General features: G+C 35.5%; 8 protein-coding genes across 13 annotated transcripts; 5 read left to right on the top strand and 3 right to left on the bottom strand.

Moving 5' to 3' along the window:
- Positions 1-571: 571 nt before the first annotated feature.
- Positions 572-1,254, bottom strand: LOC108568723. The gene is made up of 2 exons (XM_017929959.1): positions 1,077-1,254; positions 572-1,025 (listed from the first exon to the last, which is right to left on the bottom strand). Exons 1-2 carry the CDS (start codon positions 1,205-1,207, stop codon positions 572-574), a joined length of 585 nt encoding a protein of 194 aa, XP_017785448.1. The 5' UTR covers positions 1,208-1,254.
- A 263-nt stretch (positions 1,255-1,517) lies between these two features.
- On the top strand, positions 1,518-2,754 carry LOC108568731. The gene is made up of 2 exons (XM_017929971.1): positions 1,518-1,746; positions 2,121-2,754. Exons 1-2 carry the CDS (start codon positions 1,664-1,666, stop codon positions 2,461-2,463), a joined length of 426 nt encoding a protein of 141 aa, XP_017785460.1. The 5' UTR covers positions 1,518-1,663; the 3' UTR covers positions 2,464-2,754.
- A 2,315-nt stretch (positions 2,755-5,069) lies between these two features.
- Positions 5,070-9,528, top strand: LOC108568761 (rho GTPase-activating protein 28). Of its 3 annotated transcripts, none has more exons than XM_017930037.1 (11): positions 5,070-5,432; positions 6,778-6,932; positions 6,994-7,238; positions 7,336-7,454; positions 7,510-7,749; positions 7,812-7,926; positions 7,987-8,143; positions 8,197-8,538; positions 8,598-8,799; positions 8,865-9,116; positions 9,323-9,528. In XM_017930037.1, exons 2-11 carry the CDS (start codon positions 6,821-6,823, stop codon positions 9,378-9,380), a joined length of 1,842 nt encoding a protein of 613 aa, XP_017785526.1. In that variant the 5' UTR covers positions 5,070-5,432; positions 6,778-6,820; the 3' UTR covers positions 9,381-9,528. The 3 variants fall into 3 exon arrangements, with proteins under 3 accessions (XP_017785526.1, XP_017785528.1, XP_017785527.1); XM_017930039.1 differs by having other exon boundaries at positions 5,075-5,432; positions 8,865-9,069; XM_017930038.1 differs by lacking the exon at positions 5,070-5,432 and adding an exon at positions 5,468-5,564.
- An 85-nt stretch (positions 9,529-9,613) lies between these two features.
- Positions 9,614-10,613, bottom strand: LOC108568759 (putative hydroxypyruvate isomerase). Its single transcript, XM_017930034.1, has 4 exons — positions 10,405-10,613; positions 10,243-10,354; positions 10,013-10,185; positions 9,614-9,964 (listed from the first exon to the last, which is right to left on the bottom strand). Exons 1-4 carry the CDS (start codon positions 10,592-10,594, stop codon positions 9,657-9,659), a joined length of 783 nt encoding a protein of 260 aa, XP_017785523.1. The 5' UTR covers positions 10,595-10,613; the 3' UTR covers positions 9,614-9,656.
- A 443-nt stretch (positions 10,614-11,056) lies between these two features.
- Positions 11,057-13,987, top strand: LOC108568758 (putative tyrosine-protein kinase Wsck). The gene is made up of 7 exons (XM_017930033.1): positions 11,057-11,253; positions 11,312-11,454; positions 11,512-11,805; positions 11,858-12,084; positions 12,140-12,508; positions 12,565-13,261; positions 13,326-13,987. Exons 1-7 carry the CDS (start codon positions 11,081-11,083, stop codon positions 13,601-13,603), a joined length of 2,181 nt encoding a protein of 726 aa, XP_017785522.1. The 5' UTR covers positions 11,057-11,080; the 3' UTR covers positions 13,604-13,987.
- A 1,877-nt stretch (positions 13,988-15,864) lies between these two features.
- On the top strand, positions 15,865-19,402 carry LOC108568742 (gelsolin, cytoplasmic). 3 transcript variants are annotated; one of them, XM_017930008.1, is made up of 7 exons: positions 15,865-15,971; positions 16,359-16,438; positions 16,603-16,839; positions 17,011-17,085; positions 17,159-17,224; positions 17,283-18,513; positions 18,566-19,402. In XM_017930008.1, the coding sequence occupies exons 3-7, from the start codon at positions 16,609-16,611 to the stop codon at positions 19,300-19,302; spliced, it is 2,340 nt and encodes a 779-aa protein (XP_017785497.1). In that variant the 5' UTR covers positions 15,865-15,971; positions 16,359-16,438; positions 16,603-16,608; the 3' UTR covers positions 19,303-19,402. The 3 variants fall into 3 exon arrangements, with proteins under 3 accessions (XP_017785497.1, XP_017785496.1, XP_017785495.1); XM_017930007.1 differs by lacking the exon at positions 16,359-16,438; XM_017930006.1 differs by lacking the exon at positions 16,359-16,438 and having other exon boundaries at positions 15,881-15,936.
- LOC108568743 (dihydropyrimidinase) lies at positions 19,306-24,090 on the bottom strand. Of its 2 annotated transcripts, none has more exons than XM_017930010.1 (7): positions 23,799-24,090; positions 22,684-22,963; positions 22,206-22,621; positions 21,331-21,542; positions 20,601-21,153; positions 20,101-20,227; positions 19,306-20,031 (listed from the first exon to the last, which is right to left on the bottom strand). In XM_017930010.1, exons 1-7 carry the CDS (start codon positions 23,835-23,837, stop codon positions 19,955-19,957), a joined length of 1,704 nt encoding a protein of 567 aa, XP_017785499.1. In that variant the 5' UTR covers positions 23,838-24,090; the 3' UTR covers positions 19,306-19,954. The 2 variants fall into 2 exon arrangements, with proteins under 2 accessions (XP_017785499.1, XP_017785498.1); XM_017930009.1 differs by lacking the exon at positions 21,331-21,542 and adding an exon at positions 21,779-22,011 and having other exon boundaries at positions 23,799-24,087.
- On the top strand, positions 24,001-27,850 carry LOC108568744 (protein-serine O-palmitoleoyltransferase porcupine-like). Its single transcript, XM_017930011.1, has 8 exons — positions 24,001-24,480; positions 25,125-25,240; positions 25,295-25,440; positions 25,498-25,720; positions 25,776-25,995; positions 26,063-26,169; positions 26,227-26,453; positions 26,510-27,850. Exons 1-8 carry the CDS (start codon positions 24,448-24,450, stop codon positions 26,941-26,943), a joined length of 1,506 nt encoding a protein of 501 aa, XP_017785500.1. The 5' UTR covers positions 24,001-24,447; the 3' UTR covers positions 26,944-27,850.
- The last annotated feature ends 42 nt before the right edge of the window (positions 27,851-27,892 follow it).

Here is a 27,892-nt window from a genome sequence, read left to right on the forward strand (position 1 = left end):
TAATGTAAAAGATATTATATATTTCAAAAAGACATGTCAAAAATTCGTATTTGTATTTGCAGAGATTTGTACAATTAATTAAATTCGTAGAAACTTAACTACTGAGACTGATTAAAAATTTTATTTTTAATTTCCTTAATCAGATACTCATTAAAATTAAGTAGCAGCTCATATAAATCTGACCTTATTCCGGAATCTATTACTCTTTCAATAGCACTGATGATCAGATATATTAATAAAGATTAATTTATTTAAGATACTTTATGGAATATTAAGAAACAGAATAGAAACAATTTATTTATTGTAATTATTTTGTATTTATTTTTATAATAATAGTATTTATTGCAATTGCAATAACAAAAATACAAAATAAAACCATAATAAAATATTAATTATAAAATGAAAAGTCGTTCGTGTTTATTATATATTTTTGTACAAATTTTATTTAAAATAAAAACAATTTTCAATATCAGGAACATATTGTTAAATATAATTTATAATGTAAAAGATATTTTATATTTCAGAAAAACATGTCGAAAATTCGTATTTGTATTTGCAGAGATTTGTACAATTAATTAAATTCGTAGAAACTTAAGTATTGAGACTGATTAAAAATTTTATTTTTAATTTCCTTAACCAGATACTCATTAAAATTAAGCAGCAGCTCATACAAATCAGACCTTATTCCGGAATCTATTACTCTTTCAATAGCACTGATGATCAGAGCCTGATTCAATTGAACACCATCTTTCATCTTGTTGACAACATAGTCCATGAGCGTATCCAAAATATCAATGAAATTGTAATCATTCATCGAACTAATCCATCCTCCGAAAATCTTCAATTTACCTGTAGCCTCAAGTCCCAAATGAATCGCACTCCTAGCATTTGATGCATAACTCAATTGAACGTAGTTATCAAAAACATCAATACGGTGCTGTTCCAATATAATAGGATCACTTCCATTAACCATTATTATGTTGGATAACGCTTCCAAGAATTCTTTAAAAGATTGCAATGAGAAACTTAGGTGATCAATCAGGATTATTGGTTGGAAATTGTTTAAGACATCATACCCAAACTTGATTATCCTACAATCATCCAATCGAAATTGCTTCTCCTTAAACAACTTGACGGCTCTAAAATCATGAGCAATGCACTCATAATCCTCGAGGAAGTCGCAAAAATCTTGTGAGGGGTAAGACATTTCAACAAAGACTGAATATCAACCCTCGACATTTTCAGCTTTTATACCAAAAAAGCCCTGAAAATCAAAACAAATTAAAACCCAATTATATCACGTTGATTTATATTTAACTTTAATCTTTCGAGTCATTTGTTTTTTGTTGTTATTGACATTTGAACAAAGACTGAATATCAACCCTCTCCATTTTTAGTTTTTCAACATAAAAAAAAAGATTTATTGCACTGAAAATTAAAACCCAATTATATCATATTACTTTCTATTTACCTATACTCACATTTCTTTCAGGTCATTTGTTTGTTGTTATTATTGTAAAGCAATTTATATTTATAAATACGCGTTTTTGAAAAACACTAGCAACAAACTGCATTTGATTCAGGTTAGTACGTTTATTGTCGCTTTGTCGTTCGTGAGGTGCGCTTCGCTCTTCTATTGGAATATATTAAATCAAGACAGAAGATGAATAACGAAATATTTTTATTTGACGACATTCCGAACTGCGCAGGAGGCGAAGCACCTCTAATAACCAAATCGGAAGTACAGTAAGTGATAAATTATGCTTTAATAAAATATTCATTGTTGAAGCATAAACATATATAATATATATAAGCACATGTTCAGTACTTTTCATTATCAACATTCGACTTCCTCTAACTGCTATAGAACTGTATGTATATAATTTTCATAGAATTATCAGTGAATTGTGCCGAATACAATAATTTAACTTCACGTGTAGTAAATGAAAAAAAAAATATGCAATAGAATCAAGAGTATACAAAAAAATATAGCGAAGAATAAGTTTTGGTTTCGGTTGCAGCCGTCGCGTGGCGCGCTATATTTTGTTCATTTTATATTTGAAATAGTTAATGTTCATTACATGGTGTTAAGTATCGTTTTTAACGCTTCCATTTTGCAGACCTAGGATCATCTTCTACGAGAACCCTAGTGTGAATAGTAATAGTAGTTCCGAAGAAGAACAAGCACCACCGCCATCACCAGCGGGGGCTCAAGGTAGCTCCACGGAATCCATGCCGAATTCGACTCCTACTGTAACTGTTGATGCTACCGGCAGTTCCGACTCTAGACCTTGTTCCAACGCGACAACAGCTGAAGCCCATGACGGTGAACTGACTATTGGACCTATACACACTATTCCTTTCAGATGCTTTCAAAAAGCTTGCGTTGTGAAGATCGTCTGCGCCTCTATTTTAATTATATTGGTTGGCATCGCGGTCAGCGTCTGGGCTGTTCTAAGATGAACTAAGATGAACTAATATCATACGACATAGGCGACATGTTATTTATTTTAACAAATGATGACCGTCCGATGACAAAAGCCCCCCGTGCGTATTCAGGGGCTTCAGGTACACAACATAGTCCACTTAAAATGTCATTATGTAATAATCAGCGTGAAACGACCAACATTTTTAAGTAGTATTATTGAATAATGATTATTATTCAATAATAACTACAGCGTTCAACGAATATGATCCATCAAAATATTTATATACACATTTTAAATCGTACCAATATTTTAAATTTATTAAAAAAAATATTTTTTATGAATTTATTGTCATATCATATACATAATACTTACATCTATTTTAAATTGTCTATTGTTCTAATTTTTATAATTTATTAAATTAAATACATACACGCCTACCCCATTATTTTTATTTTTTTCAAATACTACAAAAGTTCTATAATATGTAAAAAATTCAAAAAATAGCAGATACTTAACTTAAAAATAAAACTTTGTTGATCAATTTATCAATTTACGAAGAAAAAACACTAGAGGCTTGAACTGGTTGTTAAGAGACCTCTCAGCATCCGGATTGGAGAAGGATCTGTTGAAGTGTCCAATCCACATCATCCAATTGGATCGTCGTAAAAAGTGGGCGACGGGCTGTCTGGCGATCGATCTGTATATTTTCTGTTTTATCAAGTGGAGTAAACCAGATTATATTTGCATATCAACCGTTTTAAAGGTCAATGTTCGACCTTAGAGTGAAAACAAAACACCGGTAGAAGTTAGCACTTTTACTCCTCGCATCATCACTCTCTCCGCTTTAATCTCAGCCGCAGCAATTTCATTTATGCAAATTCCTTCACCCTATAACACGTTGCAACTATCTCGAATGTCACAACTTGCTTATTATTTTTAATAAAACTAAAAAATCATTTTATTTATTGTTTTATTAATATAATTATTATAAAATTTTATAAAAAAATTTCTTTAAATTAATTAACATATAAAAATTATTGATTCAGATGTTTATAAAATATTGTTTCTTAAAAAGATCTATAAATCAAATTGCCTATGGCAAACAAAGTAAATGTAATCATGGATATTATATACAAATGGACGAAGCAGCTCTTCCTAGAATTTGCTGGAGGCGCTGGGGTATCAGTTGTTTCGATAAAAGGGGAATCGGTGGCATATTTAGGTAAGCAGGAATCGCGTTCCGATTGATTCTCGGAATCGCTTTCTTCTATATTGACACTCATTGATTCATTGTCAGTAATACTGTCATCGGAATTAAGAAAAAAACCACAATCGTCAGGTTTGGCTTTTAAAATAAACCCTACTACAACGGGCAAATCCCTTGAAAAAAAGTATATTTAGGAGAGAAATAATATTGAAAATTTGACTTACCTCTTTGATGATTTGTTGTTTGGGATAGTGGGAACGCAATCACTAACTTCAGACATGGCTGTTTAATAATATAATCAAGTAGTAATCGAGGTAATTTAAAGAAGGCACTTGTAATAATGATCTAAATTTCATCGATATTCACTAGGTAGGGTAAATTCATAAACAAATTGTTTTCGAAAACCAATCAGAAATCGGTATAACAAGTCAGGTTACTTCAAAGTGGAAGGTGTAAAATTTCCCATGTTCGATTGTTACTAAACTTTGTTTAAACAATTGATATGGTTTTATTGTAATGTAATATCTGGTAATGAGTACAACTTTAAAAATGCAATTTAAACTATTGTTTGATTTTACCTCTTTTTGCATGATTAATTATGTATAAATGTATTGTTTAAATACAATCAGACGGTAGCAATGAATGTAACATTATGTAGAACTAAAATTGGTAGTCATTTCAATATGTCACTATTGTTTCATTTTTTATATCATACAAATATAAATGCTAGATCAAGTTGTTTCTTTAAATCACTGTAAAGATATATATCATGCTTGAAGTACAATTTGTTGTATGTACAATATGATTATGTTACATAATATATAATCGTGGACATTTAAACCAATTATCTGTTTGCACATTTTAGATAAATGATCGAATTAAACTAATTCAAACATTAAACTGTTTGTCTAAAAGTGTAATTGTTAGAGATTTTAAATCCTTCAGGCTTAAATTAATGGGAAGTTGTATAAAAACGTTTATGTGCTATTGAGCTTGCATTATCAATAGCTAGAAGGAATTTTATCTGTAATCGACACTGCGTCATAGACAATGATATAAAAGTTGTATAATTTGTAATAAAAGAAATGTATTGTGAATTAAATTAAATGTTATCCGAGACAAAGATCCTACATTAGTAATGGATTTAACAAATATTGTATAATGGCACTCAGATAATGCTAAAAGACTACTTAAACAAATACTTATAGTCCATTACTAGTTTGCGCAAGTTATACTTAGCTTATCTTATCTAGTTTCCGTGAGCAAATAACTAACATTGTAAGATTTCTTAAGGCGAATGCATTGTACATAACTGACCCTGGATGATTGCAATCAAGTATAAAAGATAATCTAATTACAAACGCGATTTTAATTAGGAGATCGGCTTTCCAATAAGAAACAGTTATGCAACCCAGGATGTTATATTAGTGGGTGTTTTCCTCGGATAGATGGCGGTTCTGTTAATTGCTAGAGCTGTTGACGTTAATGTGTTTATTTGAGTGGGGTTTGCGTGCGAGTTGGTTCGTAGTTGCGCATAGTTTCCTAAAAGGTTCTGATATGAGAGGTGGTGCATCGAAAAACTGTATCTGAAGGAACAAGTAAATAGTTCAAATACGACAGCAGGCAGGTTCGGTGATCGTGATTAATGGCCAGGTGGTGGATTATCCGTGTCGGTAATAAATGTACGATGATGAGCCATATGCACCAATCGGGAGTTCGTCATGTGTAGATAACAAAAGTACCTTATCGTGTGCTGCGGGGGATACGGCCTCAACGCCGAAGGAATGCTCGACGGTGTAAGGATTTTCCAATACTAATCTAACATAGGTGTTCTTCGTTTCTACAGCTGTTTTGAGCGATTTTACATAACTTAGCCTGAGTGTGTGTGTTCGTGCTGGCTATGCGTCTCCGTGTCGCACACTCGCAAAGTGAGAGCTTGTAGTTTTTTTTACTTGTATATATATTGTTATTGTTGTTTGACCATTATCTTAATTAATTAAAAGGCTTTGGTATCCAGTAATCGGATCTGTTATCATAAGATACCTAAGGCTAAGCTTCGCGCAGCTCGATAACGATAGGATTGTCCGCGAAAAGTCATAGATGTACAATGGGATAGAGCAGTGATTTTTCGGATTGGCACCAATTTGCGCAAACACTCGAAATAATATATATTTTCGTGTCGTGAGTAATTCATTCAGGTTTTCCTTGGGCGACTCTTGACAATGAATAAAGAGTTACTTATCGCCTAGAACAATATGCATGATCGAGAGTATATAAAGTGAATGCTAATGCATTGCATTAATTAGTTGACACTGTTACCTAGAAATTGTCGCAGCTAGAAAACTACTTAACGGAAAGTAAGTTAATCATTCGCTCATTCATTCATTATTTCCGGTCAAACAAATACAACCAAAAAAAAAACAAACTATAAATAAATAAAGCAGTATAGCCATAAACGAATTTAGAGTCGGGCAGAAACTTTCACGAAATTCCTCATTGCGGTACTGCCGTCCGTTATTTATCTGCATACACTTAGGTACGTGCGTAATACCTCTTTTCAAGCCATTCTTCTGACTGATACAATGCATTATCATTTCTTCGAGCATATGCCAGATGACTCTGCTTCGTTCCTACAAGGGAATCCCTGGTATTCGGTACTTTCTGGGTCACGAGAAAGTCAAAAACTTTTGTCAGAAAGACGATTTTCGTCGACAATCAATGCTGCTGCAGCGAAAATAATAACATTCAATTATTGCCGCTCGATTATTCGCAAACGCAATACTAAACGATTGGTCGTGACGAATTGGAATATATGGAAAATGCGCGTCTCTTGCAAGAAATGTCCTCAATAAAACATGTATACATCAACCTTGAAAATAAGGCGAAATAGATGAGAACGTAAGAAAGAAGCTCGGTGCGCCTCTATTTCTGGACGGTCCGTGTGGTGGTACCCAAAAAACCTCAGAGTTTCTTAAAAGAGATTTAAAGAGGACCGGACAAAGGCGAATATCGATCGAACTCCGGCATATAAAAAAAAATAGTCGGATGTGAATAGAAAGTTATCTTCATCATTAAAATCACTTTCGTTTGATGGTCAGCACCAGTTTCACAAAAAAAAAACTTGTATTCTTTTACTTTAAGGAATCAGAATAACTTGATAATACCGACTCGTCGATCGTGAATTATGGACGCCATGGAGGTGTCGCCGCGAGACTCACTGAAGCTCTACTTCAGCGAAGTCAAGGATTCGAATGAAGCTAATTTGGATTACGATGAGGAGCACGTTTTGCTGGATGGTTAGAATGCTCCGGGACGTTAAGTTTTATCGTATTTCTTTGTATCTCTGGTTATTTTTAGAAGTGGAACTGGCGGCAGATTTTCTACAGAAAGCAGGACTCTCCGATCTGCCCAAGCTCTACCACCAGGGCAAAGAGATCTCCGATTCCATCGTAAACGATTCCATTCGCCAAATTCATTTGACTGAGAAACAGGCACAGACTGTAAGGTCGAGGGTTAGGACCCTGAATAAAACGCTCAGGAATCACAGACAGCCCAGACGAAAACAGCGGCAAGATATTAGAGACGTAACCTGGAATTTGGAAGTAAGAAAGTGTTTTGCTTTGCTTCTGAAGCTTTTCCTAATATTTTCGAAATACACTTTGATTTCCAATTGATTAACGGTTCGTTTTCTGCTTCTAGACATCGAGCACCGGGTCTCGTTCGAGAAGCGCGACTCCTGATTCTTTGGACTTCACTCCTGTCATTAACGAAGATCTTACTACTTCAGACGAGGATCAACAACTCTCTCTGCCATCATTGTAACAATATTCACATCATGCAAATTATATTAAGTATACTTGATTTGTTTTTCAGCCCTTTAGATTCGACTGGAAATTTACCCAAAGGTAAACTAAAATGGACATCGAGCGAACCAATACCCAGCAAGGTTTTGAGTCGACAGGACCGTGGGGATGTAGCTCACTTAGGTTCTGATAACGTTGTACTTAAAGGATACCATCCTCTCAATGAATACCCGACTCTTAAAAGGGAACGCAGCGGCAGCGATCCTTCAACCGACGTCCACCTGAAAGCAATCAGCACTCAACCATTTATGTAAGAGATTTAAACCTATTCCCTTATAGGTTATTTTAACACCTTAATTTCTATACCTTCAGTTCTTCGGATTTTCATGGCATCTTCGGAAACGCCAGTAATTTAGATGGTACAAGTAGTATGGAAAATGATATTTTGAGTTTTGAAGGTTTGGCTCGTCGCAACGAAGCGCCCGTAGTAATGAACATCACAAACTTGCTTAACTAATTAACTATATAAACGAAATGAATTTTTCAGAATTGCACTCTTCAACTCGAAAACCTTGTAAACATCGATAGTTTGACGGACGGGGAATATCAGTATTTGAAACCGCTTCTGTGGGTTGAAGTGACTGCAATTTTCGATCAGCATAAAATTGCCGTGGTTAAGAGGAAAGCTAGCAGTAAACACAAACGTATAGAATTTTCCTGTCTCGTCTCGTTTCGTTTAATCCGCATCTCGTTTTAGGCGGAAATGTATTTGGTGTGAACCTTTCAACTTTGGTGATGCGCGACATGCCTATACCGACTGATAATTCCATGGTGCCTCAAGTATACCAAAGTGTGATTAGGCAACTGAACGATAGGATCAAAGAGGACGGAATTTTGAGGATAGCTGGACAGAAGCACAAATTAGAAGTGCTTTGCCACGAGGTAGAAATGAAGTTTTACAACAATCGTCGGCATGTAGAGACGGTCTTAACAGAGGCTTCAGTACACGATTTGACAGGCGTTCTGAAAAAGCTATTACGCGAATTACCAGATCCAGTATTCACTATGGAACTATTCGATATGTTCTATAAATGTCACTGTAAGAGATAAAATTAAAACGAAATATTTTGTTATTTCATTCAATTACTTTGCTTTCAGCCATTCCAGATTTAATGGATAAAATTAGGGCTTTAAATATTTTGGTGCTGATGCTTCCCGTCGAGCACAGGAACACTTTTAGGATACTACTGCAGTTCTTCGTGAACGTCATCAAAAATGAAAAATATAATCGGATGAACTTACATAACGTCGCGATGATATCGGCTCCATCTTTCTTTCCACTTAGATTTTTAACTCCTAAGTATTATTCAGAAAAAAGCTAATGCTATTGAGGACTTTTATTTATTATTGGTTGCTACATTTTAGGGGAAACAGAGACGATAAGCAACCATTGAGCAGGGACCAAATATTAAAAGAGGTTAGCGATGCTGCCGTTTGCTGCGGGATTATGGAACTGATTCTGCACACGGGTGATGCGTTGTGGATGATACCGGCGGAGCTCGCGAACCAAGCGCAAGAGTCGCAGAAAAGGGCCCAAGACCGCAAAGAATCGGGCAAAGAGAAAAAGGCTGTACGTGTGAAGTATTCTTGCCCTTCGTGGTGTTGTGTAATGCTGGGGTAACTCGCTTTTACTGGTTTTTGGGCACTTACAAAAATAGACACAAGTAATAATGGGTGGATGAACGCTATCCACCCACACCTTTCTACTATAATTAATAGTTCCCTCCCAGATATTAGTCAGCTTTGGTGATTAGGGTTTCTGCTTTCGCCTGGTGAAGTTTATGTTTTTGACTTATTCCTGTTTCTGTTTTTTTTATTTATAGCGTTCTAAGAAGAAATTGCAAAGGAGTAGTACACAGTATGAACCAGGTGCCATGTTAAATCCTAGACTTAAGCGAGAATTTTTATACGATTGAGCTGGAAACTACTTCTCATTCCTCTTTAGTGCCTTTATACAAGTAAAAGTAATTATCCCCTCAATCCCCACCAACATTATGTGATTTATTGTTTTACTACTTCGTTTAAATATTTTTTATTATATTTGTAATTGTGTGCCAATAATGAATCCGTAAATTTAAATATTTATATAAATATGTATATATAGTTAATAAACATTTTTTAACTTATAAATAGAAACATTTATTTAAACTGACTATTTTACAATTCATATCCAAATGATTGGATCCATTTCAACCCTGATACAAGGTCTCCAGCAGGTTTGTACTCTAAGCCTATCCAGTCATTATATCCGGCCTTCCTGAGAACGTCCAGAACATAAGGGTAATTTATTTCTCCTGGACTATCTGGCTCATGACGGTCCGGGCTCTGAGCAATTTGAACGTGTCCCGTATATGGTACCAACTTTTCGATAGTCATGGTTAGATTACCACAAATTTTCTGCATATGAAACAAGTCCAACATGATCTTTAAGTTAGGACTGTCAATACATTTAACAACATCAGTAGCTAAAATACACAAATGTTATTGAAGCCAGTGAAATTGAATGAAATTACCTTTCTCATAAGAGTTTAAGTAATAATCAGGAACTGTGTGGTTATTAATGGGTTCAATAACACCCATAATGTTATTAGCCTCTAACATTTTAGCTGCCATCCTTAGGTTCTCTATGTAGCAGACATCATTTTTAGGTGTTGGTTTTGCCACATTTCCAGCCATGATGTGAATTCTAAAGAAACATAATATTTACAAAAAAAAACTATGTTACAATTAGTGCATCATTTACTTTTTCACTTTAAGGGCTTTAGCATATGTTATTGTTTTTTCCATGCTCTTTCTAAATTCCGGTGTTTTACCTGGAATTGCAGCAAATCCCATCTCTCCTTTTGTCACATCACCTGAATATTAGCAATGTACTAAAGAATTATATGTAAAAATGCCAACTCACCTGTATACGTGTTTATCAACACCTGTTCAATGTCAGCATTACTTTTAGCTAACAACATTAAATCCAGACTGTAGTTAAAAGGAAATCCTGACTCCACAGCTTTAAAACCTGCATTCTTTGCAGCCACATATCTATCCACTAAAGGCATATTATTGAACATGAAAGAGATGTTTGCGCAAAACTTGGCCATTATTAATGTTCGACAGTCGCAACTAACTGGTTATATTTTTTCCTAACATAAATTGTTGTGTAAACACCGCTCGCGGCAGATAACATTCACTCAGGATTATCGCCTTCGACCAATTACGCAATAATTAAGTAATTACTTGACTTGTGATGAACTTCTACTCGGACTATCAACGATACACGATGAATGCCAAAACTATAATGCGCCAATAGATCGTGACACTAGCGAAATTTTTTGTTTAACGGTTTTTAGTAGCCGATTTTTTTGAATTTTCAAATGTTTTCGGTGTTTCCTTCAGTTGATTACGTGTTCCAATATGTTCGCTGTTCGCTAGTATTCAAAGTTGCCGCCAATTTCGCTGGGCGTTCCTCCCTCAAATGAGTCACCAACTGATATATTTCAATTTTTTACCACCCAAACAAAACAACATGGTCTAAATTACAAACAACAACAACTTTTTATTTATTTACTTTGTGTTCTCGTGCAAAAATGTTCTTCACGCTAATACTACTGTCCTGCACATTATCTACTCTGGCCCAAAATTATGATGAACCACAATTTATTGGATGCTACACACATTTTACAAGAGCCAAATTCAATTTTGTAGATGGTAAAAGAAGCACACAGCAGTGTGTTTCGGAATGCCAAAACAAATATTACAGGTAAATAAAACAGTAGTCTTGCATCTTCTATCGAGCACCACTAACATATCTCTTTTAGGTATGCAAATATTCAGGTGGACAACAATTGTACATGTGGTAATTACCTAGGGGACTTTAAAGACACCAACAATTGTAAAGTCTTCTGCTCTGGATGTGATCAGCAAAATGATCTTGTTGATGTATACAGTACAAGAATCTTAGGTTAACTTTTTTTCTTCATGATTTATATACACATTTTAATTCTTTTTATGTCTACAGGCAATGGGCCACCTATTAATTTAATAATTGAAAATGTCACTGACACTCAAGCACATCTTGCATGGGATGAGCCTGAATCCTATATCACTATTGATATGTACAAAATTGTGGCCCGGGCCATCTTTACCTATTCACATATCAAGTTAGGTGATTTAATTTGGACTCAACCAAATTCCACAAGAATTGAGTTAATTAACTTAAATCCAGGTACTAAATACAATGTCAGTATACAAGCAGTGTCAAAGGAGAATGATGGTGCACCAGTACATGCAACTTTTGAAACTGATATTGGAGGTTTGGTTGTTACCTAACAGTTTTATACCTTTATATATAATATTAATTTTAGAACCTGATCACGTGCCGTTTGAACCGAAAATTGTTGAGAGAATTGAAAAGGGCATGAAAATTCAGTTGAAACCAGTTGAGAACAGCAATGGGCCAATCACTTCATATTTAATAATTGTGATCAATTCTGGTTTATGGCAAACTGTTCAGGTGGATAATCTTAAGGGATACTATCAGGCTAAAGCAGAAGGATTTTCTTATTATGTAGCAGCTGAAATTCAACCTACAGTATGCACTATCATCAATCTTATCCCATCAATCATTCTAATGTATTATGTTTCAGAATATAAACGAATTATTTACTATCGGTGATGGTAGAAATTATGGTAAATACTATAATGCTCCTTTGGATAAAGATTCGGTATATAAAGTTATGTTAGGAGCTGTAAGTAAAAGTAAAGGTATTGAAAAAAGGATATTCAGCGAGTCAAATATTGGAAGCGACGTGACTATATTAGAAATGGAAAATGAGGGTCAATCTGAGTCTCCAATAATCATAACATTCTTGTGGATAGCCATCATCTTAATTACTTTGCTATTGATCGCTGGATTGGGATTAATATTTTTGTTGAGGAAAAGACTGCATCGTCGAAACAGACAAAGATTAAATGATAACCAAGAGTTAACTTTGCAAGGCCCAATAATCGATTTAGTAAGTGGATAGAATGAAATTTTGTTTTATTGATAATACCGGTAATCTTCGTTTAGGAAAACAACGGATATATCCACGACGAAGAAGGAGAGAGCACGAGTCATTACAAGAAGCTGAAAGAAAAGATCTGGTTGATCCCGAGGAATCTGTTAAATATAGATCTGAACAATTTATTAGGTATTGGTAGTTTCGGTAAAGTATTCGAGGGAAATGTCATGAGAGACTCCAACTGGTCTCCGGCTTCCGTTTATTGCATAGAAGATAGAAGCCTGGAGAAGGAAGACAAGAGAGTTATGTTGAAAGATCTAGATTTGTTGATTAAAGCTAGGAAACATCAAAACGTTTTGGAACTTATCGGTACTTGCGAAACACCGGAAAACGTTTTCGTGGTCTTGGAGCATTCTTCTGTCAATCTTAAAGAACTTCTATTGAATTCTCGTATTCTAATCAATAATAGGTTTACGAATCTCTCCGAATCTCAGTGTATCGATTTCGGAATCGATATTGCTAAAGGCATGGAATTCTTACACGAAAGGAAGATCGTACATAAGAAGTTATGTTCCATCCACGTTGTTGTAATTAATGGGAACTGCGCCAAGATCAGCGGCTTTGGTCTTGCCAAGTATTACAAGACCGATCAAACTCCTGACTTCAGTAGATTCACAGCGATGGAAGTTTTCAGAGGACAACAGCATGTGAGCAAGAGCGACGTTTGGGCTTTTGCTTGCATATTATGGGAAATAAGTGCCTTAGGTATAACCCATAATCCAGATTATAAATGATAAATCTATAAACAATGAATTACTTACTGTTGCAGGTGGAACGCCGTACGGGAACATATCACGTAACGAATTACCAGAAAAAGTCATTAGGGGACTACGCTTGTCCCAATTACCATATCTCGAGGATAGCTTATACCAAATTATGCTTAACTGTTGGCAACTAGATTTAGATGAACGTCCAACCTTCGCAGAACTAATAGAGACGTTGTTGCAACTCAAGAGTGAATCGTTCTTAAACTTTGCGATGTTTGAGGGCTTCCAATACGAGCCATACTATTTAGAATTAGACATGCTGCGGGGATCCAATTATTAGAGGTGGGTTTATGTACGCTGAACACAAAAAGAAAACAATTTGCCCACGTTGCATATCAACTGGTAACGAGTGTTAAGAGCAATACATTTATTTTTTTAGTCAAGTTTAGCAAAAAAACGCATTGTGTATATACTTAATTTTTTTATTAACTCTCGACTGATTTTTCTTGCGAGCAGCTCTCAGCAAATGTAAAAAATATACTGCTTTTATTCATCGTGGACAGCACATATAAAATACGCATTTAAAGAAAAACCACACAACGAATGAACTCGAAAATATAACTTACACTTGTGTATTAAAAAGTGGAACGATAAAATGGAAGAGAAAGACTAATATTAAAAGTATAGTTTCGTTCCGTTCTCTTAATCATATTTTATACTTTTTGTAACAAATTCTACATAAAATATTGAACATTTTGCACAATTTTTCAATGTTACAACTTAATTTTTTTTTGATATTTCGAAATGTTTATGAATTCAAACTGCCACTTGTTATTAATCAAAATACTCGAACAAAGATTACATTATAGAATTCCTTTTAAGCATTTATCAAGGGGAACCACAAAAAAAAAACGGTTGTATTGGCACAATATTACATAATACTCTTATTGCTTATCAATTCTATCGATAATCCTGGCATATATCGTATCTAAACATTTATCATATTTTAGAAATATTTATAAAGAAAAAAGAATCTCTTTAGTCAATAATTATTGTGTGTATTCATTTGGTAAAACCAGACTTTCATATCAATGATATGATGTTATTGAATTTAGTCATTCAAATTAATTCGTCATGATTACCTGTACCAAAATAATAATTAGATTTATTTTTTTACAATTATAAAGATGATTTATATTACAAAGATGTAAACTGTTGAGAAATTTTGAAAACATTTTGTTGTGAATAAGAAGACGATATTTCATTTTTCCTAGAAAAGTTAAATACAAGCAATATTTCATATAAAAGTTTGTTATAAACATACATACTTTATTAATAATAATAACAATTATTCCAACAAACATAATATAAAACTACATTGAATTGGTGCAAAGATCTATTTACCATAGGTCTTTCTGCCTCGGGTAGCAAACAAATAATCTCCCTGCAATCGAATAATCTATAAAATAGAGTATTTTCAACAAGATAGTAAACAACTTATGGTATTACTCATAATTAAATCAGTCATTCTAAATAATAAATTAAATAGTTCTCAACTTAACATGTAGCAATTTGAATACAATTTACATTTTTTTTAATGAAGATTTGTTAAGAGATAGATGATTCAAAACAAGGATATTTATACAATTAATAAAATATACTCAATTTACTATACTCGTGGGAAACACCATGAAGAAATGCATTTATATACAGTAAATAACCTCAACGAAAAGCGTACGTGATTCACTAAGACGACCTTGCTGATTTTTTTTTCTTTGTCCGAGTATTCTATACAGCTGCTATTAATTAGTGCGAATATCAATAACCATATGTGTATTTGTTTGTTTTATATATATATAATTTTGTTTTTATTTATTGTGTTTTGTATCTATTACGTATTAGCAACTAGTGATATGTATTTTTTCGTCCGTCTGATAATTTCTAAACTTTATATTAAATGACTGCTCTTTTTAATTGGGCAAAATTTGACGTACTTAAGCATTATCTGTGTACCATTTAATTATTTTAAGTATTATTTTATTTTGTATTTGTTTGACGATTATATAAATGTTTCTCCATTATTATTTTTTTTTAATTTATAAATGTTTTATCGAAATTGCCTGTTATTTCCCCGATAATCCTATCTAATCGAGAGATATAATTAATAGAATTTCGAGTTCTTGGTAAATACAATTATAATCGTCGTCCGCCTGTTGATCCCGATGATCGACAATCCTTTGGCGAACTGCTTATCACCAGTTGCTGGAAAATCATTAACCAAAGAACAACAAGCAACAGTATCAAAGATGCAGATGATCAACATTCTTTTCGGAAACCGCTTATCACTGGAAATACGTTAATAAATTGACAACAACAACAATGCGAAGTATAAGAGTTGCAAGAAGATGCGATTAATCCAAAAAATAAAAGAATGGTCCTTATCATTCCGTGAATTTATGTGCAAACAAGAAATTCCAAGTAGTCGAAAGAGCTGCGTATAGCATAGCATATTATCGCGTACACAAATGTAACCTTGCCGGCTTTGGGTCACTGCATTAATAACAATTTCTTATGTACATATAAATTTGATGCTAGACTCCTATGTAGATTAGTATGCTGCGAGCCAGTCGATCGAATTTATTGGAGCAGCCACTTGAGATTACTAGAACACAAGTAATTATAGTTCTGATTCATCGCCAAGAGAATTAGTAAGTACACCTGTCAATACGATGCTTAGCATCTTACAATATCGATAAGGATGGATCCACTTATCGAGATTCCTAAAAATCCGCGATCTATTATTAGCTAGAATATTTTCTTCAAATGAAAAATACAACATATACTTGTTAAGTTAAATGATTTAATAACGTTTAATCCTTATTGGAAAATTGCAGGATAAACCAACAATCATAATTAAAATCCATCTACATTTGTTGATCTGTTTTATAAACGCGAGCAACTTAACAGCGGTTCATTCAAAAACCTCGAAATCAACACGCGAGCATCTTAACAGCGGTTCCTCCAAAAACCTCGAAATCAACATATAAAAAGCTTTCTCTTCGGGTTTTGTAATTCTTTTGTTATATAATTCGCAGTACAGTTTCAAACTACGCGGGGCAAGGTTTTGCGACGCAGAAGCAATTAGCTGGTTTCAAATACGAATTTCTGGAAAACGGTAAATTGGTGAATGAATGGATTTTTATTTTATTTGGGAACCGGTTATGGGAGTACCTCCGCATGATGAGTAACGCGCTCGGACAATTAGCATTCATTACCCACATATGCGAATGTTTCGTAACACCTGTATATTGTTATTAAAAATTGTATTCCCTCATTTAGGAGAGGATGTTATCAAACCGCGATAGCTGGATTTATCGAAGCAAATGGAGGCTTTATTTGTCGCTGCTATTTGCTGTTTTGTGCAGTACGCTTAGCGAATTCGAAGCGGCAACAGCAGGTAGGAGAACTACCCAGCCGATCATCCCGAAAAGCCCAGCCACTAAGGATAAGAGAGTAATGGAGCCGGCATTTGCGAACGCTGGCCAAGTTCCCGGCTTGGAAATTTGGCGTATCGAAGTAAGATTGATTAATTTATTAAAATTGCTTTACAACGAGCGTGTAAATGCAATAAAAAAGAACACTATTTGTAAACAACCTTGGAACAACAGAGTTCCTTCAAAATTGTTTCGCAAGTAGCATAGCTTGTCAATACAATCTAATCTAAATTACGCATTTTTTATATTACAGAATTTCAAACCCGTTGCTTACCCAAAAGATCAATATGGAAAGTTCTACACAGGCGATTCCTATGTTATCTTGTTTGTACGTACTTCAAAATCGGATCGATGTTCACGCCTCATTTTAATTAATTAATTAATTATTCTGTTTTCCCCAGACTAAGGACAGCAATGGAATTAAAAGCTGGGATATCCACTTTTGGCTGGGCAAGGAAACGTCTCAAGTAATTAAAGTCATTTCAAATTGTTTGATTTTTTTTTCTTATTGGATGTTATTTTTAGGATGAATCTGGAACTGCCGCTATTATGACTGTACATCTGGATGATCAACTTGGCGGAGGCCCGGTTCAATACCGTGAAGTGCAAGAGCACGAATCCCAAACTTTCCTCTCCCATTTCAAAAATGGTGTGAGATATTTACCTGGTGGCATTGCTACAGGATTTTCTCATGTGGATCGTAATAAGCACGATAAGAAGCTGTACCACATTAAGGGCAAGAGGAACATCAGGGTTAAGGAAGTTAAGCTTAGCATTGCTTCCATGAATAAGGGCGATTGCTTCATTTTGGATGTTGGTTCTGATGTTTACGTTTATGTTGGGCCTAAATCCAAGAGGGCCGAGCGTCTTAAGGCTATAAGCGCCGCTAACCAAGTCAGGGATCAAGATCACGGTGGAAGGTCCAAGATTCATATCATTGATGAATACAGCACTTCCAGCGAGTATGATGAGTACTTCAGTAAATTAGGAGAAGGTTCGCAAAGTGAGGTTCCTGACGAGAGCGCAGGCGGAGATGATGAACAATTCGAGAAGCAACAGGAGCACGTTGTTACCTTGTACAAGGTGTCTGACGCTTCAGGAACTTTGGAAACAACTGAGATCGGACAGAAGCCACTTCTGCAAAGCATGCTTGATACCAACGATTGCTTCATTCTTACTACAGAGTCTGCAAACATTTACGTTTGGGTAGGAAAGAAATGCAATTCTAGAGAGAGGAGCCAATCTATGAACACAGCTCAGACCTTCATGAAGACCAAGAATTATCCTGACTGGACTCAGATTCAGCGAATCGTCGAGAATGCTGAACCATCAACATTCCAGCAATACTTTAAAACCTGGAAAACCAGCAGCGAACTGCACACACGGCTTATTCGCTCAACTGATGTAACTGATAAAGCAAAAATTGAGCAGAAAAGCGGCGGAGCAGCTCCCGATTTTATGCCTGATGATGGATCAGGTGAACTCGAAATCTTCAGAATTGAAGATTTCGAACTCGCCCCCGTAGATAAAGAAACCTACGGCAAATTCTTCGGAGGAGATTCGTACGTTATCAAATATACATACAATTCAAACAACTACATCATTTACATGTGGCAAGGAAACGAAAGCACCAACGACGAGAAAGCTGCTTCAGCTTTCCAAGCTGTGAAGTTGGATAATGAATTGCACGGTAAAGCCGTACAAATTCGTGTCGTACAAGGTCACGAGCCGAAGCATTTCCTTCATATTTTCAAAGGTAATTATAAAAAAAAATCAGTTTCCTTGAATTAACTATTTTGTTGTTATAGGAAAACTTGTTACTTTCTTGGGTGGAAAAGCCAGTGGCTTCAAGAATTTGAATGACCACGATACATACGTTGAAGGAGAAACCAGGATGTTCCGCATTCGTGGAACCAACGAAGATGATGTTAGGGGTTCTCAGCAAGTAGCTTCAGCTAAATCTCTAGCTTCAGATGATGTTTTCATCGTGGACAACGATAGCAACACTTGGATTTGGATGGGCAAAGATTCCAACGAACACGAGAAAAGTTTGGCTGAGAACTTTGCGACTTTCTTAGTACCAAATTCCAGTCCAGAAGTAATCAATGAAGGCGACGAACCTGATACATTTTGGGATGCGTTGAATGGCAAGGATAGCTATGCCGAAAGCTTCGAATCCGAGCAACAACCAGCTCTTCAACCGAACTTATACCATTGCATTTTGACACCATCGAACAATATCAAGATTGAAACTATTAAAGATTACGAACAAGACGATTTGGTTGAAGATGACGTTATGATTCTAGATGCAGGAAATGAGGTTTACGTTTGGATTGGCAGTGGAGCTGATGAAGATGAGAAGAAACATAGCGTGATTTTAGCTCAAAACTATTTGAGAGGCCACGGTCGTAGTCACGTCATTGTGCTCGTCGTGAAACAAGGTTCTGAGCCCAGTGTCTTCACTTCTCTGTTCCCATCTTGGGATGAAGGGATGTGGGATAATCAAGTATCTTACGAGTCGATCAAATCAAAATTTGAAAACTAATTATTAATAAGTTAAGGTTTTTATTAAAATTTATATTCAAAATGATGACAGTACAGTAATGTGGTGCTTTCTTAGAATAAAGTCCGATTTTTTTTTTATAAATATTAGCATTACAGACATTCTAGTAGAGTTAAACATTTTCCATTCCTAATGATTAGTGATGAATAAAGAATATAAAATAAACGTAAGTATGCCGGAGGTAAAACAAAAACGAGAACGAAAAATAAACTAATAATCTTTGGAATAGGTTTGTACATTTCAATTATTAATATTATTCCTTTTGTTCAGTTCATAACATGTATCCAACATTAATAATAATAATAAATAAACTCTCCAAAACTATTACATCCCAGTAAACAATAAATAAATATTACATAACTAACAGAAACAATTCATCTAGAAAAAGGTTAAAGCAAAAACATTTCTAAGCTAGTTTATATATCCGTCCATAAAAAAAATTGTCGTAAATTTAAACCTATTGATTTATTAATTAAAGAATTATTTTTTTTCAAGTTCATTTTTCAATATTTATTTTTTTGTTGGAAGATTAAATTTAAACCTTTGGTACTTGAGAATATAAGAGCGTAAGCACAACTGAAGCGAACACTATAGTAAGTGCGTATCTTTTTTGATTCGTTCCTCCATTTCCGGTTTACCAGAAGCCGGAAGACTTGCCTCCAGGCGGGTTCTTGACCTTAATGCATGACTTTCTCTCGACGTCGAGTTCCTCTACAATAACAGAAAAAAAGCGTGCATGACGTAATTTGTATTTTTGTGTGAAAATATGTGTTTTATTACCGCTAATGGAGAAGGTCGAATCTTGAATATTGCGTTGACCTTCAGGTCTTGGTCCTCTGCAAGACGGAGTACTTATCGCTGAATCCGGCAGAGTTGGTGTTATGCACAACTTTGGCTCAAGTTCAATCTAATCAAGTTCATTTCAGTTTAATCATAGTTCTAATAAATGTATATATTACACACACGCACACATAAATAAAAGAAAAAATAAATAAAATAAAAATAAAGCTGTAAAATATAAAATAAAATTGAACACCAATTTATAAAGTAGTTCACTTTATTGTTTAGTTGTTAATAAGGGTAAAATAAAACAAATAAAAATAAATTAATAGAAGAGTAATGTTAGAGAAGGAAGAAAAGAAAATAAAAATAAAAAAAATAAATAAAAATCAACACCATATATTACAAACAAAAATAATAATAAAACAAACTTATTTACACAACATAACTACGATAAATTGTTACTAAAACAATAGTGAATTTGTTATAGGTTAATTTACCTTGGCCAATTTGTTGGTGAGTTCGATTTCGTTGAGAGCGCCGTTGTTCTTAGGAGCGGTGAGCTCGTCCATCTTCTCTGGGGCGTAGATGAATGGCGCCCAACATGGAGTTTCGACAAACTTGCCATGCCCTTGGACGGCACGGAGTTGTTCCTCGTCTACGCAAACGCGGCCATTCACGATGACGTATTCGGGAACACCGTGGCACTCCATACCCTCGAAGATGTTAAAATCGATGGCGATGTTGTGGGTCTTTGACGAGATGACCCTGGTCTTGCTAGGGTTCCAAACGACGATGTCGGCATCGGAACCGACGGCGATACAACCCTTCCTGGGGTATACGTTGAAGAGTTTCGCAGCATTGGTGCTTGTAATTGCGACGTATCTGCATGGGTCAATTATACCACTATGGACACCCTTCTCCCAGATAACAGACATACGATCCTCTACGCCGTTCACGCCGTTAGGGATCTTCGAGAAATCACCTTTACCCATCTCTTTCTGTTCCCTGGTGAATGTGCAGTGGTCGCTTCCGGTCAGCTGCAAGACATCCCTGCAATAGCGATCACGTAATAAAAACACACATTTCCGGAACAGGCATGTGCGCTTATGTAATAGAATTTTAGTGCTCCTTTCGGGCAATGAATATCAATCAGTTAGTACGTATTTACTAGTGGCGGAATATGAGTGTGTCAGAGGTTAGATGAGTGTTAATATAATTAAGACTTACGATGCGAGATACCCCCAAATTTGGTCGGGGATATCTGGATTAGAGCGTAGCGGTGGCGATGTAATGGTTTTCATGTTCTGCGAGTCGCCAACAAGGGCTAAGTTCGAGACTAAGGTGGTCCCGTAAATAGTCGCCCCAGGCGTTTGATGTTTTTTAATCATTTCCGCAGACTGACCGGTCGATATGTTGTCAAAGCAAATTGCAGCATTCACCTATACTCAAATACTCAAAAGGTTCAAATCTTTCATCATTGGGCACACAAATCTAATAAAATATACAACAAATCTTTGTCGTCTTGTTAGAAGGTTCGATCACTATATGAAAGCGCAGGAAGTCGGTGCAAAAAGAGAAATAAACGAAATGAAATCAAAGAAACCAGACAGAAGTAAATGATAATGAAAAATTGGTGTTGGAACGAAATCAAAAGAAAAAGAAACTAAAAACTTACTGTGCCAAATATTCCATTAAACATTTTGGTGTTGTGGTATCGGGTCTTAAGGGTGGGCTAAGAATGTGGCCGGCAGAGTGATGCCAACAGGAGTGCTTGTAATTAGAACCATCGGTACCTAAAGCAGCGGCCAATGTTTCTCCATACACCCAAGTGCCATTATCCCTATTTTCTTTAAGAGTTTCAGTTGCGGATTTGCTCATTACATGCACTACATACAATGGACAATCTACCTATAAAATCCCAACACCGAGATCAAAAATAAAATTATTATTCCAGAGAAAAGGCCAGGAGAAATAAATAAATAGTTAAATAAAATAAATAATAAAAAAAAAACGAAATATTGAAATCAAATCATAAATAACGACAGATCATGCTATTGACAAATAAGCGTGTTATCGCAGTTCGCATTAAACTCTTGACTTACTTGTTTGGAGATAACGCAAGCCCTGTTTACAGCCTCAGCCTCGATGCATTCGGGTCTCGACATTTCGTGCCCTTCAGGACCGGTCACTCCGAAGGCCTTCAACTTCTCAACGTTCTTCTTGATGATCAGACCGTTCTCGGCGTGAACCTGAGCCAAAGCACCCAACTCCCTGCAGCGTTGGAAAGCGCCGTACAGCTCGTCATCCTTCAAGTAGAAGTCGTAAGCCATAAACATCTTGAATGAATTGACGCCGTGCTTCTCGCACAGGGTCTTCATCTCTCCCTTAACTTTGTCATTCCAACTAGTCAAAGCCACATGCAAACCGTAGTCACAGCACACTTTGTCATCAGCCTTCTGCCTCCAGGCGTAGTAGCTGTCGAGGATCGATTCCCCTTGCTTCGGTACAACGAAGTCAACTGTTGAGTGGAAACGCGTTAAAATTTATATCAAATCCTTAATGAAGACAACGAAAACATACTGATCATGGTGGTGCCACCGGCTACGGCGGCCTTTGTTCCTTGGTAGAAATCATCGACGGAGGTTGTACCCATGAACTCGAACTGCATATGGGTGTGGGGGTCAATACCTCCGGGAATGACATATTTACCCCGGGCATCGATCACCCTCGTGCCGCCTGGGATAAGCAGATTACGGCCTAGCTGCTTGATGATACCATCCTCAACGTAAACGTCTTGTTCGACGATTTCGTTCTCGTTCACGGTCTTGCCATTCTTAATGAGCAGCCGATTTTGGGCGCTCTGAAAATGTATGCAAATTACGCATCCGGTCATGTCCCATTCACATTGTAATAATAGTAAACGGACTGCATCCAGTTAGAAGAACCGAAACCATGCCCAGACTTAATTATGTTCGTTTGGCCAAATACGTGCACGCCTTAATCGCATCGCGTTACTTATTTGAATAAAGAACCAGTTTTGTAACTTGTTTTTAAGTTCAAAACAAATAAGATTAAATTTAGTTATTTGCTCATATTACGGAATAATAATTTGTTCAGTAAATATTACTTAAATGCTGTAAGGTTGAGGAAGAGATGAACAACTCGCGAAATATTAATTGGAGGGGTTAATTAGTGCAACTTAATGTGCGCAATGATGCAAATTGTGCTAGAACTCATTCATTGCTTCAATGAATTTCATTTATTGAGTTAGAGTGAGCGAGAAAAAATGAAATACAAGTAAGAAAGTGTAAATATTTGGTTAGGTTTTTTTTAGCACAACATTTATAAATAACAGTGCAAATATGATTGGGTTGTTTATAAATAAATGACATGTGGTTTGGTGATTTTGTAATAAATCGGCATTGCTATGTGCTATATTGGTAAGGGAAATGCGGATGTGGAAGGCGGCGGAAAAATCAATACTTTTCTCGCGATGTTGGATGTGTGCGATTCACATTTAAATTTAGCCAAGTCCTATTCCCCATAGGAGTTCATGTATGATCTCTTTTCGTTTCGCGTGGAATTAGTGTGTGAACCGGGGAAATGGTAATAGGCACATCCTCTTTACCAAGTTTCATTAACCGTCCTAATTACTGGGGGGTGGCTGTGTGGTCAACCTGTTCACACTCACTCACCTGCAAATGAATGGGAACTTTCTTGACTGGAGTGCTCATCCTTCTTTCCAAATATGTCCTTCTGGTTGATTCGATTGAAAAACTGTGGTCCGTCTGACGACTGGTGTAGAATCAGCAAGGATCTGATAACTGATCGTTGTTCCTACCGTTACGAGTGCGTTTCGCGCTCCGAGCTTCGATACGGAATAATACGGAAGTGAAGAGGAGGATGGAGGATGGTAGTGGTTCGAGCCGGCTACACAGTAGGGCGTTAAATGACGGGCGAAAGTTGCCTAGCTTCCCGATAGAGTGTCTGCAATCTATTTGCAGTGCTTTATTTATACATCTAGTTTTTCAACACCGGCAATCGTTATCGTTCCGAATTGCGCAAACGTCGACGCGTTCGCTCTTCCGAAATCGTCTATCACGATTGTAGATGGAATAAAAACAAGAATAACAATCGCTACTTGCAAGTCATTTCGCTGAAAAATCGAATCTCTAAAGAATAAAACTAAATCACTACTACCCGACGACTCCAATAAAAGGCAGTGTCGTGCGTTATAGCCAGGGCGGTGTCTAGTCTAGCCTACAATCAGCTCCACCCAAACCGCTACTTTCGCGTGCCAAGTTCCAAAACTCGTTCAAAATTGGGTCGCGAAGGTTCTTAAATATGTCGTTAAAATACGGCATAGACAAACCAGATGTAATTCCTAAAGTCTCACTAAAATGCATTTATTATTTCGTATTTTGTTATTATTTTCTCACATTTAGTAGATCCACAAACATAAATTTTCTTATAATATGATATTGTGAGTGTACCAAGTGCTTTAAAGCTCTAAATAAATACAACTTAACAAATATGTTCTTCTTTATATTAAAAGAAAATTAATTATGTTGTAGTTTCGAGTATCGCTGTAAGTTGCATCTTCCCGAAAAAAACTCGTTGGTAATCTACAATGAAATTACCTATCTAATTTTGAAAATCATATAGAGAATCATACAGTTCATAAAAATAAGCAAAGGGTGATACATATGACAGTGGACATCCAACGACTTTGATTTCATTTAAAAATATTTTTTAGTTATTATTTTGTAGTAGAAGTTCTAAAAAAACTTAATAGGTCAATCGATTTTATGTTATATGCATCCTGCCATTACTATTTAGAGACTTCTACGCCACTGTATTACATCCAAACACATTTCGCATTATATTCTTTGTATAATTTCTTGTTGCTTATATGTTAAAATCATGTAAGTTCTATAAACCATACTTTAGCTTTATCAATCGATTCAACAACGTAGCTTACAGGAATATTGTTAAATTATTATGTTTATGCATTTTATTAGCTACCGGGTCTGGAAGAGCTAAAAAGATTGCAAGGATACTACGATATTGATTACGAAGGTCCTTTTCCGGAACATCTTCAAGAGAAGATAAAAGCAATCATGATGTTACCGGACGAGTAAAGAACTTTCTTTGTTGTAACTGTAGTACTAAAGTGGTTGATACATTTTAGGCCGTACTATTCTGATGATGATACCTATTACAACGACGCAGTGCAGATTTACGACCTTTGCTTATCACCAACGGTGAAGCAGACTGCGCATTTTATGTTTGTTTTGATCATAACAAACATACTATATCATTGCCTCGCCAAGATCTGTAATTGATACTGTTTTGTTGTTATTGCTGATGTTATTATAATATCATCTTTTACAGCTTATCGCATTTCTGATTCCCTGGTACACGTTATGTCAACCATAATTGGATTGACCTATCTATACATGTTCAGCTTCTACGGCAATGTTGAGGTATTGTTTATCATCCCGGTGGTATACTTATCATACTACGCTTTATGCGAAATGGAGCAAAGAGTTTTTGAAGCTGAGTTCAGCACTGGGATAACAATTGGGGCAACGTTTGCATCAATCCTCATTTCCTGGTGATTCTCTTGAATACCTATATTCACAATAGTATGTTTAAATGCGTTTTTGCAGTGAATATTACTATCCTGACCATGAAGCTTGGTTGAAAGTCAGAAGCGTTGTGATGGTAGCGATGATGAAGATCATCTCTCTGGCTTTCGATATACATAGAAATCACCGTCTACCAACTCTTATCGAATATAGTGGCTATATATGGTGTCCAGCCAATAGTCACGTTGGACCTTGGATCACATTCAAGGAATATAACCGTGGTAACAGATCTAATACAATTGTAAGTTTTAAACATTTGTGTTATCAATGACAACTTATGTAATATGTTTATATTTTTTGTCTTCTAGAATTTTAGCTGGGTTATCGGTCTAATAAAATATTTTATCATGGCGATGGGATTTGTTTGTTTCAGTAATTGCATCAGCACATATTTAATTAGCGATAACTCCAATATGTAAGTTATCTAGAAATTATACTTGTCATTGATTTAAGCTGACTTTGCGCATTTCAGATTTTTGCTCTCCTTCCGTCATGCGATGAGTTTCAGAATGAGCCACTATTTCATTTCTTTCGTCGGCTCAACTGCAATGGTTGCAGCAGGATTTCGGAACGATATTAAAAGCTCACACGTATTTTGGAATTACACTATAACCAGACCGTACGAAACCGAATTTCCTAGATCTCTGGCTTGCGTTGTCGCCAACTGGAACTTACCGGCTCACAACTTCCTTAAGAAATGTAATTTAATCGAAACCTGTTAAATAACATTCAGATCATGCTGATTCTTGTTTCAGATATTTATCCGTTGTTCCTACCGTACGGACAGTTAATGGCTGTACTCATGACATTCTTTGTAACAGCTATGTTGCTTGGGTTGAGTGTCGAAGTGTCTGTCGTTTTGCTCACACTATGCGTCTTCTCATATGCCCAATCCAGATTCCAAGAACGAACCGCGAGGATGCTGGATGCCTGCATTCGTATTAGACCATGCAAGGTTTGCAAATATTACTATCGTTGCGATTCTAACCTTGTCCGCTTCTTCAATCTCTTGTACACTATTTCAACCATCATCCTTATGACTTACATTGGTTGCTTGATGGAAGACATCAATCACACACGTACTGTTAGAGAAATTGCAGATGGCATCACATTCAAGTGGTCCCAGCTAAATGGTATCGGCCATTTCATATCCTGTATCTGTCTTACTATAAGTTGGATACTGGGTTAAATCTACATAAATTTCCCCTGCTCCGTCCTACCCACTTATCAACCAGAGCTGTTAATTTATCAGTATTATTTTAATTGTTTTCTTTAAGTACTTATTCAGTATTCCATTATTCCTTATTCACTTGTAATTGAATAGTATTTAAATTATGGTTTCTTTTGTGATATTTCTTTAAAACAAAATCCAAATAGCTTTGATCCTTTGCATGCAATCTGTTTCTCTAAATAATCTTATATGTGTTGAATGTTGTTACTCGTAATCCTAAATGTATTATTCTTAATCGCATTTCGAGAACGAACCAAAGACTATTCATTTATTTTTATTTTTTATATACATTGCCGTTGCTTAATTATATTTTCTTGGTTTATAATTCCTTGAAACAAAAAGACTTAATATTAATTAAAGTTAATGATATGATTTGTTTGATTGAGATTTATGTATGCGCAAACATACAAATCATCGTGAGAGAAAGATCTGAAGTTCGATGAGCATATTAAGCTTTAATGATGGACATTTACAATCAGTTATTAATTTATAATATTTTCAATTCCATTATGAACTATTTCCATTTTGATGAAAATCTTTGAATGTTCTTCCCCGCTCCATATCATAACGTATACAATTCCAAAAAAACGATATTTAGAGGTATTAGATGTATTGTTAGATGAATGTAATGTATTTGTAGTATATTTCCTCTAAACTGATTGTCTTGAAATACTGACAATGATCATAATGTAATCTTGATCAACTTGCGCATAAAGGTTTTCATGGAAATTGATTTATCTAATATTAATTGAGATATCCTTTACGATTATGTAACTTATGTTTTGAGTTTTGCGATGAAAGGGGAGCAACTATGATTATGTTAATATTGTTTTATAATTGAGGACTGAACTGAATTTACATATAAAGATATATATCGTTTATAACATTTACGGAATTTACGATGATT

Source organism: Nicrophorus vespilloides, unplaced genomic scaffold, assembly GCF_001412225.1.
Source record: "Nicrophorus vespilloides isolate i.1.1-1 unplaced genomic scaffold, Nicve_v1.0, whole genome shotgun sequence".
Classification (NCBI taxonomy): Eukaryota; Metazoa; Arthropoda; class Insecta; order Coleoptera; family Silphidae; genus Nicrophorus; species Nicrophorus vespilloides.

Excerpts from the sequence above, each read along its gene's own strand:
- LOC108568723 (XM_017929959.1), bottom strand. The coding sequence starts at position 1,207 with ATGTCTTACCCCTCACAAGATTTTTGCGACTTCCTCGAGGATTATGAG. Across the intron at positions 1,026-1,076 it reads TGTAGGATAATCAAGTTTGG|TTTCTCATTGCAATCTTTTA; the intron begins GTATGATGTCTT and ends TGATCACCTAAG.
- LOC108568731 (XM_017929971.1), top strand. The coding sequence starts at position 1,664 with ATGAATAACGAAATATTTTTATTTGACGACATTCCGAACTGCGCAGGA. Across the intron at positions 1,747-2,120 it reads ATAACCAAATCGGAAGTACA|ACCTAGGATCATCTTCTACG; the intron begins GTAAGTGATAAA and ends TCCATTTTGCAG.
- LOC108568761 (XM_017930037.1), top strand. The coding sequence starts at position 6,821 with ATGGACGCCATGGAGGTGTCGCCGCGAGACTCACTGAAGCTCTACTTC. Across the intron at positions 8,144-8,196 it reads AGCTAGCAGTAAACACAAAC|GCGGAAATGTATTTGGTGTG; the intron begins GTATAGAATTTT and ends ATCTCGTTTTAG. Across the intron at positions 9,117-9,322 it reads TGGTGTTGTGTAATGCTGGG|CGTTCTAAGAAGAAATTGCA; the intron begins GTAACTCGCTTT and ends TTTTATTTATAG.
- LOC108568759 (XM_017930034.1), bottom strand. The coding sequence starts at position 10,594 with ATGGCCAAGTTTTGCGCAAACATCTCTTTCATGTTCAATAATATGCCT. Across the intron at positions 10,355-10,404 it reads GTTGATAAACACGTATACAG|GTGATGTGACAAAAGGAGAG; the intron begins GTGAGTTGGCAT and ends GCTAATATTCAG. Across the intron at positions 9,965-10,012 it reads CTTAAACTCTTATGAGAAAG|CTACTGATGTTGTTAAATGT; the intron begins GTAATTTCATTC and ends TGTGTATTTTAG.
- LOC108568758 (XM_017930033.1), top strand. The coding sequence starts at position 11,081 with ATGTTCTTCACGCTAATACTACTGTCCTGCACATTATCTACTCTGGCC. Across the intron at positions 11,254-11,311 it reads TGCCAAAACAAATATTACAG|GTATGCAAATATTCAGGTGG; the intron begins GTAAATAAAACA and ends TATCTCTTTTAG. Across the intron at positions 11,455-11,511 it reads ATACAGTACAAGAATCTTAG|GCAATGGGCCACCTATTAAT; the intron begins GTTAACTTTTTT and ends TTATGTCTACAG.
- LOC108568742 (XM_017930008.1), top strand. The coding sequence starts at position 16,609 with ATGTTATCAAACCGCGATAGCTGGATTTATCGAAGCAAATGGAGGCTT. Across the intron at positions 16,840-17,010 it reads TGGAAATTTGGCGTATCGAA|AATTTCAAACCCGTTGCTTA; the intron begins GTAAGATTGATT and ends TTTATATTACAG. Across the intron at positions 17,225-17,282 it reads TGGGCAAGGAAACGTCTCAA|GATGAATCTGGAACTGCCGC; the intron begins GTAATTAAAGTC and ends TGTTATTTTTAG.
- LOC108568743 (XM_017930009.1), bottom strand. The coding sequence starts at position 23,837 with ATGAGCACTCCAGTCAAGAAAGTTCCCATTCATTTGCAG. Across the intron at positions 22,964-23,798 it reads AAGTTCCCATTCATTTGCAG|AGCGCCCAAAATCGGCTGCT; the intron begins GTGAGTGAGTGT and ends ATACATTTTCAG. Across the intron at positions 22,622-22,683 it reads CGGTGGCACCACCATGATCA|TTGACTTCGTTGTACCGAAG; the intron begins GTATGTTTTCGT and ends TCCACTCAACAG.
- LOC108568744 (XM_017930011.1), top strand. The coding sequence starts at position 24,448 with ATGTCGTTAAAATACGGCATAGACAAACCAGAT. Across the intron at positions 24,481-25,124 it reads ACGGCATAGACAAACCAGAT|CTACCGGGTCTGGAAGAGCT; the intron begins GTAATTCCTAAA and ends GCATTTTATTAG. Across the intron at positions 25,996-26,062 it reads GTAACAGATCTAATACAATT|AATTTTAGCTGGGTTATCGG; the intron begins GTAAGTTTTAAA and ends TTTGTCTTCTAG.